Below are 18,162 nucleotides of genomic sequence, written 5' to 3' on the forward strand. Positions count from 1 at the left end.
TGGCTGTGTGGCATGGAGCATTGTCCTGCTGGAAAAATGAATTCTCAAAGTTGGGGAACATTGTCAGAGCAGAAGGAAACAGGTGTTCTTCTAGCCTAACCTTATACTTGGCTTGATTCATGCGTCCTTCACAAAGACAAATCTGCCCAATTTCAGCCTTGCTGAAGCATCCCCAGACCATCATCAATCCTCCACCAAATTTCACAGTGGGTGCGAGACACTGTGGCTTGTAGGCCTCTCCAGGTCTCCGTCTAACCATTAGACGACCAGATGTAGGGCAAAGCAGAAAATTTGACTTGTCAGAGAAGATGACCTTACTTAATTCCTCTACGGTCTAATCCTTATGGTCTTTTGCAAACATCAGCTTGGCTCTTCTTTGCTTCTCATTGATGAAGGGCTTTTTTCTAGCTTTGCACGACTTCAGCCCTGCCCCTCGGAGCCTGTTTCGAACCATCCTCGCCGTGCACTTCACCCCAGCTGCTGTTTGCCATTCTTTCTGTAGGTCACTTAATGTCATCCTATGGTTGTTGAGTGACATTCGAATGAGTTGATGGTCATCTCATTCATTGGACGGTCATTTTCGCCCTCTGCCAGTCTGTAGCTTTGTTGTCCCCAATGTCTGTTGCTTGACCTTGTTCTTATGAAATTGTCAGGATGGAAGCAACCTGACGCTCACTGTATCCCTGTGCCAGTAAAGCCAGAACTGAACTCTTCTTTTCCCCACTTGAAGTTTTTATTTTCAACTCTTTTGTCATGCAGAATAGTTACTTTTTTATTCAAATTACCTTTGAGGTACTACTTGCACTGTTTTTGCCATCCAGCTGGTCCTATTACAAGAGGATAGTAATGATCACAGCAGTGGTTTTTATGCTTTTCCTTGTTAAATTAGATTTCGTTCAAGTAATCACCTAATCAGTACCTGATTACCTAAAATGAGGTGTGCCTGTGTTGCAGACACTGGAATGGAATGGCTGCCATACATGTAGAGATGCTGATTTTAGAAAAATTAGGAGTAGTCTCTTAATTTTGCAATGCTTCGCATTGCAAATGCAATAAGGGGTTCGAATTTTAGCTAGGTTGAGCTTTTCTGATTGGACTGTAGTGTGGTATGCTAAGAACACTATGATTGGATACTTGAAAGCCAACTAACAATGACATTCAGATGTGACCTGTCAACCAAGTTGCACAGGAACAAGATGGAGTGTTGCCATATCTGTTATATTTCTAGAAATCTGGGCTACGTTTGGGGTTACTTCCAAAATGCATGACTGTAACCATGGCAATGCTTTTGACAATATTTGTATTCATAATTTTACAAAACATATGCTGATGCTGAGTGTGCTGTTTTTATCCTATGGCGAAAATGGCCTAACTCGTTTTACAACCTTGCCTATCTAAAAAGGTGTATGCTGCTTCCCAAACTTAAAAAAAAGTTTGTCGTTTATATTGTAGTTCATATGTGTTTATTATGTTGCAAAAACACAATCAGGGATTTCCTGCTTGAATAAAAAGTATAGATTGCTGCTATTTGTAATCCTTGGAGACGGGGTTCATAACTGATGTGAGAAACTGTCTTCATCCTATGGGGGAAATAACTTTCTGGAACACTGTAGCCTACTACAAACTACGCATTTGGATGCTTACAATGCTTCCTTTTTTTCGTTCACCTCATCAATCTGAGCCCAAGTGCCGCAAATGTATTGAAATAACAAAGCACTTCTATGCGCAGTGTATATCAAGACATTGGGAAGAGAGCGTTCAGTGAAAAACAGAGAGGAGGAACTAGGTTTCTCCGTTCTACAAGTCATAATGAATTATATTTAAAACCACCAAAAACAGACTCTTGAGGACAGTTGCAGGAGAATGCAGGGAGTAGCAGACCCGTGTTGATTAAAGACACAGAGACAGTAACTGTCTGGAACGTTATTGTGTGGGAACATAATATAATATCAAACAAATACTTGCTGAGCGGGATCAAATTGACCAGTATTACATTTTATGATCCAAATGTTTTCAACTTCGGAATCCTTTAACACTGTCATCATGCCCAGAAATCCCTCTGTTTTCAATATTACACCATCTATATATGATCTGCCGGTCACAACATCAACTACGAAACTCAACCATTTTACAAGTAATTGATAGCTACTAGACACAAAGCTTTTCTGAGTATCTCTTTTGGGTGACACTTGTCCAATAACAGTCTTTCAGACTACAACACAGCAGTCCAAAACAGCTCAATTCTCAAGGCTGGCAAATACAAGTTAAATGTTTAAATGTTATGCCACCTGCCACCCCATAAGGTTTGAACAAGGATTTGCTGCCTCTCTTCCGGTTAACAGTTAATGAGACATTTTACTGTGAGGAGAAATACAAATTGTCTCTACAGTCAAATGACATACAGCTCAGACACTAATACATACAGTACCCCACATGATATGCCTCCAGGCATCTCTTTAGATGTATGGGATGAAAATCCAAGCCCTGTGTCCTATTTATCTTCCACATATACTAGAGGGACATCACCATGAGCAAGAACCAAAAGTACAGTTTAAAAAATAAATGTTCACTAATCCAAACCTTAATTCTGACTCTATCCTCAATTATTACGTTTAATCTTACCTTAACACCCAAGACAATAAAATATTTGCTTTTTCAATAAGGGGACTGGGAAAATGTCCCAATTAATTAAGTTTGTGTGGATTCACCTGATTAGGGACATTTGTGTCACCATTTATATAGTACAGTAAAAGCTGTTCACGAATACACACACCTTTTGTCAAATGTGATAAATGTATGTTTGCAGACATACAGTCACAAGGCTATAGAAGCCTTTAGAACTGTGCTGTTCCAGTCTGCTTCATTTAAAGGACAGATGGGTACACTTTGTATTGAATAATTTTGCCACAGTCAATGGTTTAATCAACCACCCACAACGGTCTAATCAAAAGTTTTTCCTTACATCTGTTTGCTCATCATTCAATCATCTTCTCATTTGCCTAGAAATTTCAGGGCCAAACAACTATTGACACTCTTTTGTCTTCAACAAAAATCTGTTCAACAATAAAACAATTATTTATTTATCGATCTTCTTAAAGATTCTAATTAAAAACTGTGGCTTCAAACCTACATGTCTCCTATTATCTGATCACAATAGTGGAGAAGAATGTAGTAATTTTCCAACAGAATACTTGAGAAAATTATTTTGAGATTCAAATATGAAAAAAGCAATATTAGGGCTCTACCTGTAAAGAAGTTTCAGAGTGACATAGAGGATAATGAAGTATGCATTACAAGGAGTTATAGGTTGGCAGCCTCAGTCAAAAGAAATTGGAAAGCTAGCCTAAACCTAATCCTAGCCTACTCCTTTTCTAGAAATCGATCTTTTGACCAATCACATCAATCAGATCTTTACACACCAGCTCTAACTTTGAGTGAAAACAATTTCCGAATGGGTTTGCTTGTGTAAATGCAAGCACTGAGGGGAATGTATTAAACTGATCATGCACTTGTGTTTTCCACATGTTGAAGTGGACTGGATTCCTTTTGTAACCTGACTACCTCCTGGGCATAAGCCAGTTGCCCTTTTCAAAGCCTACAGTAAAATTTGCTTAAAACATAATTGACACAATTAGGCATGTGGAGTAATCAGTAGGATTACATATATTTATATGAAAAAACAGATTTTTTTTCTCCATATAAAACCACAATCTACTTCCCCAATGAAAACTAGTCAGAAAATTCCAACATACTGTAGTTTATTGAAAAGTGCACAAAGCTGCTTTTTTTTAACACTTGACCAAGCAGTGCAGGTTACTGTTTTTATCAATTTTACTTTTACATTTGAGTCATTTAGAAGATGCTCATATCTAGAGCAATTAACAGTTAGTGCCTAAATGATAGTTAGAAAGCATAAACACATAGATCAGTTGCAGTAAGTGTAGTAAATACACATTAATTAATTAGCTATTAGAAAAAAGTCATTGCTGGAAGCAAGACAATACAAATAACAGAGCAAAAATTTGTTCAAATTCCATTTGAGAATGATACTGCATTCTGAATGCTTTTTCACAGTAATGTGACAGACTATTGCTTGGTTTAACACGTGACATCCTAAGAGAACTCCCTCAATGTCTATTACCACATCCAGACATAAAATATATAATGTGAATTGGTTGGAAAAATGTATTTCAATAGTTACATCTCTACTTCTTCAATGAACTGTTAATTATTTATACAGTAGCCAACATTGTGGTATAAACTTGCTGTGGTTATAATAAAATATTGTGCATTTTATGTTACTACATATTTTTGATAATGATGTTTGAGAGAGCGAGATAGAGAGGGAGGGGGGTCAGGGAGAAAAAGAGAAAGACAGGGAGAGAGAAAGAGAAAAAGAGTGATTGTGTAGCTATGGTTGAAGTCTGATTGGAGCCCTTGTGCTGTTCTGTACCTATAATTGGGCAGATATTAGGTGAGACAGATTGTGGTGGAATTTCAACAAGCAGTGGACATTTCATTTTCACTTAAGACTAAAGGCGAGCTACACAGAAGAAGCACCAGGAGCACTCTCTCTCATCAACATTATAAGGTAAGAATTATTTTATTCTTAGTCCATTAAAACATTCTTAAACATGTCAAAATGTTTTTTACTGTAAGCCTGTGTATTTTTAGTTACACTCATGTAACAAAACAGAGCTATTGAATGTTTTTGGATATGTACACATGATAAGACAGAAGTCTCCAGCAAGAGGCTCACTAATGCACAACATGCAAATTTTTGCTATTTTGTGTAGACTACATATAATAAGCCACTACAATGTATAATGCTAAAAGATAGACCTGCATGCACAGTATTTACATTTAGCTGGTGCTCTTATCCAGAGTGCCGTAGGGATTTTTTCGTACTTCGATGAACTGTTACCGATTGGAATCAAACCCACAAGCCGATGTTCTACTAACTGATGTAAACTTGTTAAGCCCATAATGGTTGCTAAGCATTAATGTGTTCTTATCTAGAATGTACCCCTAATGTAATATCATTGAATTATGTGCTTAACTTACTTTGCAGTAAGACAATTTATATGTGTAATATTATTTGTGTTATGTGTAAAAAAGCATCAAATGTGACCTACACATCTCATTGTGTTACATCATATAGATGTTCATTGGAATGATACAATGGGCATGTTTCCTTTGCCCAGGCATCTCAGACCCCTGCCAGACCCTATTTGACCAAAAAAGTCAAATCATGATGCAATTTATCATCATAACATCAGAAAGTCTGCACTTTAGGAGGTTCCCCCATTTTCTGAATTAGAATTAGGTTTAGAAATAATTTTCTCAGTCTAAGCTTTATTTTCAGATCTCCCAGTTGGAGGTTGGACAATGGACATGATAGATTTCCAAATCTGGAGTAGTTTTGAATGCAACATTAGAATGCCGAGGTATTGTTGTTATCAGTTAAATGCTGTGGGTTGAGTTATTTTAGGGGAGAGAAAATATACACTGTTATACAAGCTGTACACTCACTACTTTACGTTGTTGCAAAGTGTCATTTATTCAGTGTTGTCACATGAACAAATAAAATATTTTCAAAAATGTGAGGGGTGTACTCACTTTTGTGAGATACTGTATATATATATAAATAACATTATATACATTATAAATCTGGTTCTTTTAAAATAAATGAAATAAAATTGTTTCACCGAATAAAATTACAACAGCTGAATTTATGAGGCAGCTTAGCATTGGTTGATTTCCTCTGTTCAAATGGTTGTGTGCAACATTACTGACTGTGTCAAAGGTACGATGTGGTTAATGTCTAAACCACTGGGAACAATAGTGTAATGTGACTCATTAAGGTCTCAGGTGTGAATGGGGAGCAGGTGTGTTAAATTTGGTGTCATCGCTCTCACACTCCCTCATACTGGTCACTGGAAGTTCAACATGGCACCTCATGGTAAAGAACTCTCTGAGGATCTGAAAAAAATAATTATTGTGGCCTAGGCTATAAAAAGATTGCCATGACCCTGAAACTGAGCTGCAGCACGGTGGCCAAGACCATACAACGGTTTAACAGGACAGGTTACATTCAGAACAGGCCTCGCCAGAAGTTAAGTGCACATGCTCAGCGTCATATCCAGAGATTGTCTTTGGGAAATAGACGTGAGTGTTGCCAGCATTGCTGCAGAGGTTGAAGGGGTGGGGTGTCAGCCTGTCAGTGCTCAGCCCATACACCGCACACTGCATTACATTGGTCTGCATGGCTGTCATCCCAGAAGGAAGCCTCTTCTAAAGATGATGAACAAGAAAGCCTGCAAACAGTTTGCTGAAGACAAGCAGACTAAAGAGATGGATTACTGGAACCATGTCCTGTGGTCTGATGAGACCAAGATAAACTTATTTGGTTCAGATGGTGTCAAGCGTGTGTGGCGGCAACCAGGTGAGGATTAGCCTACAGTCAAGAATGGTGGTGGGAGTGTCATGGTCTGGGGCTGCATGAGTGCTGCCGACACTGAGGAGCACCAGTTCATTGAGGGAACCATGAATGTCAACATGTACTGGGACATACTGAAGCAGAACATGATCACCTCCCTTCAGAGACTGGGTTGCAGGGTAGGAATTCCAACATGATAATGACCCCAATGAGCACTCCAGTGTCAACATGTGAAGCTCTGGTGAACTCCATGCCCAAGAGGGTTAAGGGAGTCCAGGAAAAGAATGATGGCCACACAAAATATGGACATTTTCACTTAGGGGTGTACTCACTTTTGTTGCCAGCGGTTTAGACATTAATGGCTGTGGGTTGTGTTATTTTGAGGGGACAGCAAATGTACACTGTTATACAAGCTGTACACTCACTACTTTACATTGTAGCAAAGTGTCATTTCTTCAGTGTTGTCACATGAAAAGATTTTATCAAATATTTACAGAAATGTGAGGGGTGTTCTAAATTTTGTGAGATACTGTATATGCAAATTAGAATGTTATATATCTATATATATGCAACTATTTGTTTATGTAAGAACTAATATTTGCATGTTTAGTACTATAAATATTTTAATCCTTCCATTTACCATGATTGGCATAACTCCTCTACCAGTTTGTAATACCTGGACAACAAGGAGATGATGACCAAGAGCTGGGTGCTGGCCATTCTGACTATTCTGGTTACCCTCATCTCATGGCCCATGGAGTCAGATTGTAAAGAAGACTCCTACAACTCAATACGGCAGGTATATACTGTTACAGTATCTAAATACATTTTTGTCCTTCATAATTCAGTTAGCTCATGTAGCTGATGGACAGTATTTCCATCACACTAAATGCTAAATGATAGATAAAAAAGAAAAAGAAAAAATGTATTTTATTGATTCCAACTGTCTGCACACTCAGGACAGACCAGACTACCTCAGCAGTGATTTAAGTCGTTCTACAAGATACAGTGACATTGACTATGACACCTTTGTGGGTCTGATGGGCAGGAGGAGTGCAGGTGAGAGGCTGGGAATCTGGGGTGCTAAAGAGCCTTTGTTCGCCATCCTTGGTAGCTGACTTCTCATTATATATTTTATCAGCCTTTCGGATATGCAAATAAAGCAGTAATATTTGATACACAGTGGGTTCATCTACATGAAGCCCCTTGTCTATGACTAATCCATTCAGATAACTTCTCTTCAGATGGTAGCAACATATTGTGCAGTAATTTGCAGTCATCTTATTTACAGGTGTCAGTGTTCAACCGTCACAAAAAAGTAAGAAAATAATGTTTCAAATCGCTCACATTTTATTTAACACCTTTCAGTGAAAATGTTCCAGATGCAATGACAATGTTTTTCTTAACCTCTGAACACCCCTCTTTCTGTAGGAGACATGGATGATGTCTTTGTGGGCCTCCTGGGTCGAAGGAGCTCTGGATCAGGTGAGTAACTAGCTATTGGGGTCTACACAGAGCTGAGGTTGTCCTGGAGGTGGGTGGGTAAAGCCTGGACATTCTGCCATCCAATGGCACGGTGGGGAATTCCCAAATACAAGAAGTTATGGCTAAAGAAGGCTGGGGGACACATTCCTGGATTAACTTGTTGATTTATGCATGGGAATAGCCTTCCCATCATCCTGGAGGGAGGAACAATACCCACAGCTAAGAGGCATTCTCATCAAGAATGGAAGACTGAGGCAAGTACAACATGAAATGACCCCGCCTAAAAATGACAAAATGCTTCTAGACATCTGTAACTAAGACCCGTGTCTACTGAGTAAATTGAGTCTTCACTGAGTTCTGCCCAACATTTTCCTCCTTCCATCTCTCAGATTTGTACCTGGTGTGTAGGGTCCAGTCTCGCTCCTTTCAACATCCCTGACCAGCAGCCTGGGCCACGCTGGACTCATCCTTCATGCCGTTATTCCCCTGCACTTGCCTCTCACAACCACAAGATCAGAAATAATGGATATTTGTAACATAAAGAAAATATAGTGTTGTTGTGGTCCAACATGGTACTTTTATAGTATGTTCTTAAATGTTGCACAAACATGTCTACATTACACCAAATTAAGGGATGTGTGATCAGGATAACTAACCTCTGTTGGTTGGGAAGAGATGAGAAAATAACATTTGGGTAATGTAGCCATAAACTTATATAACCTCATAAAAGAGACTTTTCCCCATTCAAACAGAAGGCACAAGTAACCCAAGGGTCAAATACATACTTCTTTATTAAGCAGGTTAAATTACCTTCCATTGAATTGATTCAAACAAAAGACAAACTTTTCTCTTCCTCACAAAAGATTTACCACACTGCCAAAATGAATTGACAAAATGAGTAGTTCTGTAAACCTCTCCCAGTGGACTATAAATCATCAATGAGTGTTGTATTTGGGGTGTTGTAACAGACCTACGTCAGAAAGAGGATTCCATGGATGTGTTAATAGGCAGTTATTTAAAGCAAACTTAAAGATGCATTCCTGAGTTTTTTGGTCAGTTTGTATAAATGGCACTGCCGGACAAAAGACTGTACTGTCATGTGCCAATAATGTACCCCGTTGTCATTAAAACCACTTTCAAACCTTTACCTTCATGGCTAACTGAAGTATGATACTGACTTTACTTACAGATTATGTACATAAACATATTAAACAACATTATATATCCAACCCAAAATGGGAGGCTTAAAAATATGTTTTGTAACTCGCAAAAGTCCCGGACTGCATCTTTAACTCTGTCTTATGGTTGAAAGAGAGGACCTGCTCTGCACATGTCCACTAAACAGAAGCTTTTAACTGACGTCATTAGCTGCTAGTTACGCGTTCCTCAGCCTACCAGGATGTGGGCATAAAGAACATACAAAACGAATACAGCTCCAGGGCCTTTATGAACCATTCAAAGTCAGGCAAAACCCATAAACCAGTTGGGTGACTCGTACAATGAACGAAAAGCATAAACGACAGGTGGTTTAAACAACCAACGGGTATAAAATAATTATTTCTGCTCACATGTTGATTCAATTTACTGTTCAAGTTACTGTGGATGTACATGCAGAACCTCTTATTTACGCTAATGTCTCAGACCAATATACAGCACCGTGGGTGTTAAGGTAAATGTCTAAACATACAGACATCAATAAAACACAGGACGTGGTAGAGAGACTGAACGGAAGACAAAAATAAAAGATACAGTGCACGGTTTTCTGGCTTATGGAGTGATCAATGGGTCAACAAGAATGTTAAAGAGTAAGAGTGCATTTTCATATGATAATAATACATTGAAGAATCAACAATAAACACAGATCGGTCATTAAATGACATCCCCACCGATTTGGTAATTTCCCATAAAATACTTCCCTAAATACTTTAATCATCCATGTTTGGTTTGAAAGTAATACAAGCAAATTCTAAAAGTATTCCACTCCATTAAAAATACTTTAAAATACCATCTCCTCCATCATAAAAATATGATTTTATCAAATTAAATCAAGAATAAAACAAACTTCATTGTATCCAACCTAACATGGTGCAAAAGCTGTTTAAGATAACATAACTCATTAAGCACAGGTAGTTGATTTCCCTATCTGTCTGGAACATATAAACAAGATTTATTCACTCTGAAAATAGAAGTCTCACACTTTGTCACAGTGCAGATTCAAAACATGCAGCTGAATGTGCATTACAATTCTGACTCACAAGGCACAAGCAACCGTGGGTGACAGAACAAAGCCGGGTCCCCCAGGATTAAAGGCTTTGTCTCTTGGTGCATAAAATCCATATTCACAAGGCACAAGCTACTGGGGGTGACAAGGTAATGTGCCACTCCAACTCTTCAACAGAAATGGGGGCATTATACTCAAGAGGCTGGTCTTCTTAATCTTCTATTGCAGACAGAAGCTTCTCACCTGTTTCTATGGAGTAGTTTTCAAGACACAGATTAGGCCTAGTCCAGTACTAAAAAAATGTATGTCCATGACGTTCTTCCATTAGATATGATTTTGAGTCCAGGACTTGGCTTAATCTGGGAAACAATGGGGTTTTAACCAATAGTAGGTAAGGTTATGATTAGGGCAGAGTCAAGTTTCTCAAACCACTCCCTTGCCCCATCCCAGACACCTGACTCAATTAGTTAAAGGCTTGATCATTATTTGACTCATTTAATTCAGGTGTGTCAGTTTAGGGACATCTGGGGGACCAGAGAAAAGGTTTGGGAAACCAAGGGCAACAGAGCCTAAATCCACCAGCAAAATCCTTCCTGATTAATCCAGTTAAAATAGTCTGGTCAAAGTGAAAGCCAGGAGGAGTGTTCAACCTGGCAGTGTGGAGGAGTGAGGGGAACCAGTCCTGAAGGAACCTCCAACAGTCACCCTGCCAAATCAATACCCTCTGGAAGTCATTCTTGAAATTCTTGAGTCTTAAGACAGTAGTCTGGAAACTGTTGAGGGCATTCAAACAATTTGGTTAAAAATAGATGATTTACCAGTTATGTTAAATATATAAACCCACAAATACAACTGCTGACCATTGAAATTTGAACATAGACTGTGTGGTATCGAACAATAACAAACAAAAGACTAAAAAGCATGTGGCTGCCACCAGTGACAACGGAACACACCCACTGTCCTACAACCAGTCCTGTAGTCACAGTAGAAATGATTTGCAGATCCTTCACCACTGACAGAATCCCCCCCCAAAATGTCTGCTTCTTTGGAGGCACCGCATTCTGCACATGCTCTTCACTCATCAACGTGTGTGTGGGTGCTTGCACACAACAGTAAACACATGCAAGCTCTGAAATGACCATACCCACAATCACTGCTGACACACACACACACACACACACACACACACACACACACACACACACACACACACACACACACACACACACACACACACACACACACACACACACACACACACACAGCTACTGTTTGTCCGCCTGAGCAACAGCAGGCAGGTCCATCTCTTCTGCAGGAGGCTTCACTTCCTGTACCTGGCCCAGCCTGGACGGAGACTCCACCTTCGCCACTGGCCCCCTCGGGACGGCCAGCTTCTCTTTGGAGTAATGTCCCCCTAGTGACCCATCCCAGGCTTCCAGCTTATAGCCCTGGGGGACCAGTGGCTGGTATCGGTACCTGTAGCCAAAGGCACGCAGGTGATAGGTGTAATACTCTAGCAGATACATGAGGGACGAATCCACATAGTGGAAAGACACAGACAGGTCCGAGCAGCAGTTTGGCCCCTAGAGGATGGTACAAAATAACAGGATTAGAGCAAGGTTGGAGAAGAGAACAGGGATAGAGACAATGGGAGCAGACCATAGAAATGTACAGAGGACTCAACTTGGATGGAACAGGTTTTAGGCAATAAGCAGTGCCCTTGATTTTCAGATGAGTTCACTGAAACACGTTCAAAGTTGGAGTAAGCCAGAGTACCAGGGGAATGTGCAAGAAAGTGAGGTAAACGAGACTTACTATTCAGGATTTCTTAAAACTTGGGGCAAGATATGTTGATATGTTTTGATAATACATGAACAATCACACACTGTTTGAGGATAATTGTGTCACAGGAGGACTGGCAAATGTTTTCCCTGGGTATGCCTGACTTACTGCTTAATTAAATGGAATGAACAACAGGGCTGCAGCTGTAGAGTAATTTAATCATTATTCTATGCATTACATTCTCCATAATTTGAATAACTGAAACAAAAAAAAAGTGCTATTGCCATTTACAATGAACAAAAATATAAACAACATGGTAAGTCTTGGTACTGTTTCATGAGCTGAAATAAAAGACTTTCATCTGTTTTACCAGTGATGTGAAATCCAAAGATGGGGCCAAATATATTAGAATTTCTGTGGTTTGGGTGGTGCTGAAAAGGCTCGCTGCTACCCGCTGGCTCAGAAATCAAACATTTGTGAAATCGTTGTTCTCAAAGAGTTGTCAAGTATATGTAAGCTAATAGAGGCAACATATAAGTGATTAACAGTGAAAACGAAAGTGAACAGATTTTACTAGTTGAGTAAGTCGGTACAGTTTACAGTTTAGATTATATTACTAGAATACAGCTATGTGTTGCAATGGCAATGCCTTTTCTTCATTATAAGGCATTCAGAGTGAATTATACAAATGGATAGAAAAATACATTAGTATTTTCAGGTGCTGGTCATAAAATAAGATTATCATCAAAAAGTTGATTTATTTCAGTAATTCCATTCAAAAAGTGAAACTTTTTTATAAATTAATTCCACACAGACTGATATATTTCAAGATTATATTTTGATGATTATAACTGACAACTAACGAAAACCCCAAATTCAGTATCTCAGAAAATTTGAATATCGTGAAAAGGTTCAATATTGAAGACACCTGGTGCCACACTCTAATCAACTAATTTACTCAAAACACCTGCAAATGGTCTCTCAGTCTAGTTCTGTAGGCTACACAATCATGGGGAAGACTGCTGACTTGACAGCTGTCCAAAAGACGACCATTGACACCTTGCACAAGGAGGGCAAGAAACAAAAGGTCATAGCTAAAGAGGGTGGCTGTTCACAGAGCTCTGAGCCCTAGCACATTAATAGAGAGGTGAAGGGATGGAAGAGGAAGATGCGATACGCCAGACCCAACAATGCAGAAGAGCTGAAGGCCACTATCAGAGCAACCTGGGCTCTCATAACACCTGAGCAGTGCCACAGACTGATCGACTCCATGCCACGCCGCATTCCTGCAGTAATCCAGGCAAAAGGAGCCCCAACTAAGTATTGAGTGATGTACATGCTCATACTTTTCATGTTCATACTTTTCAGTTGGCCAACATTTCTAAAAACACTTTTTTTTGTCTTCAGTAATATTCACATTTTCTGAGATACTGAATTTGGGATTTTCCTTAGTTGTCAGTTATCATCACAATTAAAATAAATAAACATTTGAAATATCAGTCTGTGTGCAATGAATGAATATAATATACAAGTTAAAATTTTTGAATGGAATTACTGAAATAAATCAACTTTTTGATGATATTCAAATTTTATGACCAGCACCTGTATATGTAACATGAAAAACTTTGAAAAGGCATTTTATTCAAGCGCACGGGCAACCCCATACCGGAGTTATATAGCACCACTGACAGCTAATCACACCACTTCCATCAATACGGTCACCCGTGACCCATTGATACCCACCTGAATCCCTGTGCCACCACTGAAACCCAGGGCTATTACAGCACTATAGCAACCAGAGACAATGAACAGTCTACACGACAATAGAAGAAATTACAATGGAATGGCTAAGTATGTATCATGATCCAGACCTTGAAAGACAATTGGCTTAAAGGCTCTATCCACTTATTAAATGCATCCACAACCACAGAACTGGTAAAACTGGTTTCACTAGGTCAGTCAGGGCCATAGCAGTGACTATTCTGTATATTGTTAATGACGTGGCTTGGTATATGCTAGTCTGGTAATTATCTTTTAGGCAAAAGTAAATAAAAATACAAGTATCTCTCAAACAACAGCAAATAGTGTATTAAGAATTTTTTTGGGGGAAAATAAGTAAATAAACATTGCTCCATACTGTATCACAGCTGAGCCTAAGCTTTGTCTCACATACTTATTCAGACGAACAATCAAGAGCAGCCTCACAGTACTTGCCTCTGAGATGGGGTAGTAGCAGTAGCTCCAGTACCAGAAGCTCTTGGGGAACTTGGCAGTGAGATGCTGCTCGGGGACAAAAGGGTGGAAGGTTTCCCTGAAGACAGTGTCTCTGGCGTCCCCGGCCACCACACCCACCTTCTCCATGCACTGGCCCATAGCCAGGTCCTCCACTGGGGTTGTGTGGGTACACACCTTGGTTTTAAAACCCTCCACAAATCTCTTCAGGGCCTCTTTGCTCAGCACGTAGCCGGCCCCGCCACTCATGTAGCCCTGCTTTGTGTAGGGTTTGAACCTGCGTCCAAAGTAGACTGGCTCTTCGGGCGTGTGATTGGCCAACAGCCAGCGCAGGTTGTCCACGATGACGTAGGTGTCATCGTCAGCCTTGAGGAACCAGTCGGCCTCGTGGCCATGATTCTCCAGGGCATAGTGGAACGCCCGTATGGTCTTCCAGTAGAGCTGGTCACGGCCTTCCTTGGTCCCCAGGCCCACGGTGGGGAAGTCAGGGTCGTCCACAGAGCTCATGAACACCACCACGTTACAGTGGCGGCTCCAGGTGTTTTTCACGTGGCGAGCCTTCTTCTGCAGGTTATTAGGCCCAGTCATCACCCAGCACAGGATACGCACCTTCCTGTACAGCTCGTCTGCCATGCGGCTGTCCTCACCTGGGGGATGCATCAGGTTCACTATCCAACAGTCTATGATCCGGTTTATTAGAAGTGTGCGGTCCCACTCCAAAACCACAGACCACATTTAAGGAACTACCTACAACAGGCACAGCAAGACTTTAAAGCAGGGATCACTGTGTTTCTGATCAGTTTGATGTTATTCTAATTTGCTTTTCTTACACTCAAAAACAAGGACATTTCTAAGTGACCCCAAACTTTTGAACTGTGGAGTATATTATATACACATGTACTTATATATTATACTGTTTATACACATTTTTTTTTAAAACATCTACTACCCAAATATATGGCCTTAGTTCGACTTTCAGGTGGCTAAGGCTTATGCACAGTACTGTCTATCAGCAAAACCTCCCTGTATTTTGCTTCATCCGTTATTCCATTCTGTATTACCAAGATGTCCAGACCCTTACGATAAGCAGCATCCCCACAGCACGATGCTGTCACACCCATAGTGTTAGGGTGATGTCTTGAAACATGGGCATTGTTAGGTTTGCACCACAAAGAGGTTTCAGTTTTGGCCAGAAAGCACTCATACTCACATCTTATCAGACTACAATAACCTTGTTCCACATTACAGCTGGGTCACTCACGTACTCTAGCAAATTCCAAATGGGCTTTCAAATGTTAAGTAAGGGCTTCTTTCTAGCCATAAGCAAATTTTATACAGAGCTCTTGATTTGGTTGACTCCGGCACTATTACTCCACTCCCAGCCTTGGCCTTTCTGTGTCATCTCATATGGCTCCTTCTAACCACTATCTGTGTTTGAGTGCTAAGTTTTGAGGGTCAGTCTTTTTTTAGCAGTACCTAGTCGTTGTGATGCCACCTAAATGTTTGTGATTATTGATCCAACTGAACATCTGGATTTTTCTTTTTACCATTTTCCTAATCTACACACTTGTAACTTTAGTAAAATGGTTTGAAGTCATTTTCTTTCAGATTCACAGCCTTATCAAAAGTCCTTCAACAGTGAGGTTTCTATCCAGAGGTTGTTATTCTATAGAAGTCATGTTCAGATTTAACAGGGCTGTCAGTTGTCAATTCAGGGTGTGTCTGCTCCAACTGAATCCAATGATCAATTGAATTTGGTTAGTGAGTTAACTGAGTAACTAAGGGGGCAATCACTTTTTCATACAGGGCCCATTGGTGTAGGATAACTTTATTTAAGATTATTTAAATACTGAATTTTGTGTTTACATGGGTTCTCCTCATCCTATATTAAATTTTCTATGAAGAGGTGAAACTATTCTGTGTGACAAATAGGAACTCAGGAATGGGCAAACACTTTTTCACTGCACTGTATATCCCTTTATAACAAATCGTGCCTCTACTTAATGATTACCAAATAACCAGGACCTACCAACTGCCATCTGTCTGTTTGACTATGTCTGAGAAAAAAAAAAACGGGCCTGACAATCACCTGGGCTATTATGACAAAGCTGTCTGGTATACGTGGCAAGTTTACATCACACTAAGAATGTGCTAATGTATGGAACCCCTCCCAATATCTATTTAGCAGTATTTGCTTAGTATTGACCAAAACAACCTCCCGTTGGCTCTTTACCTGTGTGGTGGGGGTGATTGAGGTTGAAGAGGGCCAACCTATCTTTCTTCCAGTTCTTGCTGTCTGCTTTCAGATCTAATAGATGAGTCACTGTCTTCTCCATGCCTTCAAACTGGGGTGTTGGGAAGGTCCTCTCGAACCACATCTGACGCAGGAACACGTAGAGAGTACAGGACCCCACCAGGAAGCCTATGTAGAAGGCGCATCGCGAGCCCACCGCCTTCATGTCTAATTCCAAAGATGTACCTTTAACTGAATCCCTACAACAAGACGAACAGGGAAAATGTGTGCTTAACCTAGAAAGACTGGGTGGGGTTATCCTACAACAGATATTTGACAATAATGTAGTATTGAAATCATCTATATCAAAATTCAGCTTAACTACAGTATGGTGTGTAGCGTTACATTACTAGGGACTCGCGAGAAAACTCTCAACAGCTGGTTAATTCCATTGAGTTGTTATACTGTAGGCACGATATTATATAATGTTAAATAGTATGCCAACACAGTATATTTTTGGTCTGTGATCTATTAAAAAAAACGAGCGCAATTACCATGACCAACAATTTGGCGTAGCGAGCTAATATCTAAGTTAACTAGCCAGGTAACTTGATCCCACGATTTAACTACAATATTGTTGTGTTCAGTTTCGCTACTTTAAATTTAGGACACAGTATGGAAGGGTGAGACTGTTGGCTGGTAACATATAAGACCACTTTACCGGTGGCCTTATGTCAGATGGTGGAGCGGTTCACCAAACAATAACTGGTTGGTTATGCTATTACTAAGTTAACTAGCTAGCCTGGCTACACTACAAAATCATTAAGGCACTTACCACTATTTAAACTCCATTGCGGAAGAGTCCATCTGTGTCCAGATGAAAACTGGGGAATTTGTGGTGCCTGTCATGAGTGACATTTGCTCACGAGTTAAACAGCATCAAACCAAATACGATATTCCAAATGGTCATATAGTTACTAGAGGCGCAACATGGCGAGACTTCCGGGAACGATTGCGAAGGACCAAAGCAAAGGGATCACTAACAGTCAGATCACCCGTACTGCCGAAGAGATATCACCAGAGATACTTTTGGGAAGATTGAAAACGTCGCTTTCATAGTATTCACGTCCATTGGTTACGTATCCGTACGCCGGTTTGCGACGTGCATTCTGTTAACGTTCACTTTTCAACGTGTCATTATAACGTACGTCCTATTCACGCAATCTTGTTCCGCTTCTTGATTGGACAAGGGTACAGTCTGTAGCGCTTTGGATGATAGGCCTTATCTCATCAGAGATTGCAAAATATGACCTTTGTGTTCAACGTACGAGAAATATGAAGTTTCAGAACAAAATAAAATTGGTTTTGTTAGGTTACTTTTACTCAACCTGTTTCTGTAACATCAAGCTGACCTACAAAAAAGAGCTGGGATTCTAACTTCCCGTTATCTTATGATTATTGTTTCAAAGAGAACTTAAACTTGCTGCGCTGAAATGAAGCTTTGAAAAATGTCAAAGTATGCAGCAACAATCGCTAGGGGGCATTCTTCGTTGTGTTTATATTGAAAGTGCAAATGTGAACGAGGCTCTTTTGTTATAAGGTGTACATTGCACTAATTAGCGAAATTACATTGACACTTGCCACGAACTTCTCTGCAGATATTCAGATGAGCGATATGCAAGACAGCTCTCAGTCACACAGTATATTTACTTAGGAATTCATGTGTAGTTCCGTTTGTACAGCATGGCACCTGCAATGCCAGCGTTCTGG

At 40.0% G+C, this 18,162-nt stretch overlaps 2 protein-coding genes across 2 annotated transcripts; one reads left to right on the forward strand and one right to left on the reverse strand.

The window, feature by feature from the left end:
• Nucleotides 1-4,515: 4,515 nt before the first annotated feature.
• tac3b (tachykinin precursor 3b) lies at nt 4,516-8,630 on the forward strand. Its single transcript, XM_010881641.3, has 7 exons — nt 4,516-4,591; nt 7,106-7,238; nt 7,399-7,498; nt 7,731-7,757; nt 7,871-7,924; nt 8,106-8,178; nt 8,314-8,630. The coding sequence occupies exons 2-7, from the start codon at nt 7,131-7,133 to the stop codon at nt 8,330-8,332; spliced, it is 381 nt and encodes a 126-aa protein (XP_010879943.1). The 5' UTR covers nt 4,516-4,591; nt 7,106-7,130; the 3' UTR covers nt 8,333-8,630.
• Nucleotides 8,631-8,697: 67 nt separating this feature from the next.
• Nucleotides 8,698-17,520, reverse strand: c1galt1b (core 1 synthase, glycoprotein-N-acetylgalactosamine 3-beta-galactosyltransferase, 1b). The gene is made up of 5 exons (XM_034287486.1): nt 17,228-17,520; nt 16,393-16,652; nt 14,142-14,806; nt 11,410-11,728; nt 8,698-11,339 (listed from the first exon to the last, which is right to left on the reverse strand). Exons 2-4 carry the CDS (start codon nt 16,616-16,618, stop codon nt 11,411-11,413), a joined length of 1,209 nt encoding a protein of 402 aa, XP_034143377.1. The 5' UTR covers nt 16,619-16,652; nt 17,228-17,520; the 3' UTR covers nt 8,698-11,339; nt 11,410.
• Nucleotides 17,521-18,162: the final 642 nt, after the last annotated feature.

The sequence above is a fragment of the Esox lucius genome, chromosome 17 (assembly GCF_011004845.1).
Source record: "Esox lucius isolate fEsoLuc1 chromosome 17, fEsoLuc1.pri, whole genome shotgun sequence".
In the NCBI taxonomy this organism is placed as follows: domain Eukaryota; kingdom Metazoa; phylum Chordata; class Actinopteri; order Esociformes; family Esocidae; genus Esox; species Esox lucius.

Coding starts and splice junctions, on each gene's coding strand:
- tac3b (XM_010881641.3), top strand. CDS start 7,131: ATGATGACCAAGAGCTGGGTGCTGGCCATTCTGACTATTCTGGTTACC. Junction 7,499..7,730: donor GATGGGCAGGAGGAGTGCAG/GTGAGAGGCTGG, acceptor TCTTATTTACAG/GTGTCAGTGTTCAACCGTCA. Junction 7,758..7,870: donor TGTTCAACCGTCACAAAAAA/GTAAGAAAATAA, acceptor CTCTTTCTGTAG/GAGACATGGATGATGTCTTT.
- c1galt1b (XM_034287486.1), bottom strand. CDS start 16,618: ATGAAGGCGGTGGGCTCGCGATGCGCCTTCTACATAGGCTTCCTGGTG. Junction 14,807..16,392: donor CAATCACCCCCACCACACAG/GTAAAGAGCCAA, acceptor TGCATCCCCCAG/GTGAGGACAGCCGCATGGCA. Junction 11,729..14,141: donor GCTACTACCCCATCTCAGAG/GCAAGTACTGTG, acceptor ACCATCCTCTAG/GGGCCAAACTGCTGCTCGGA.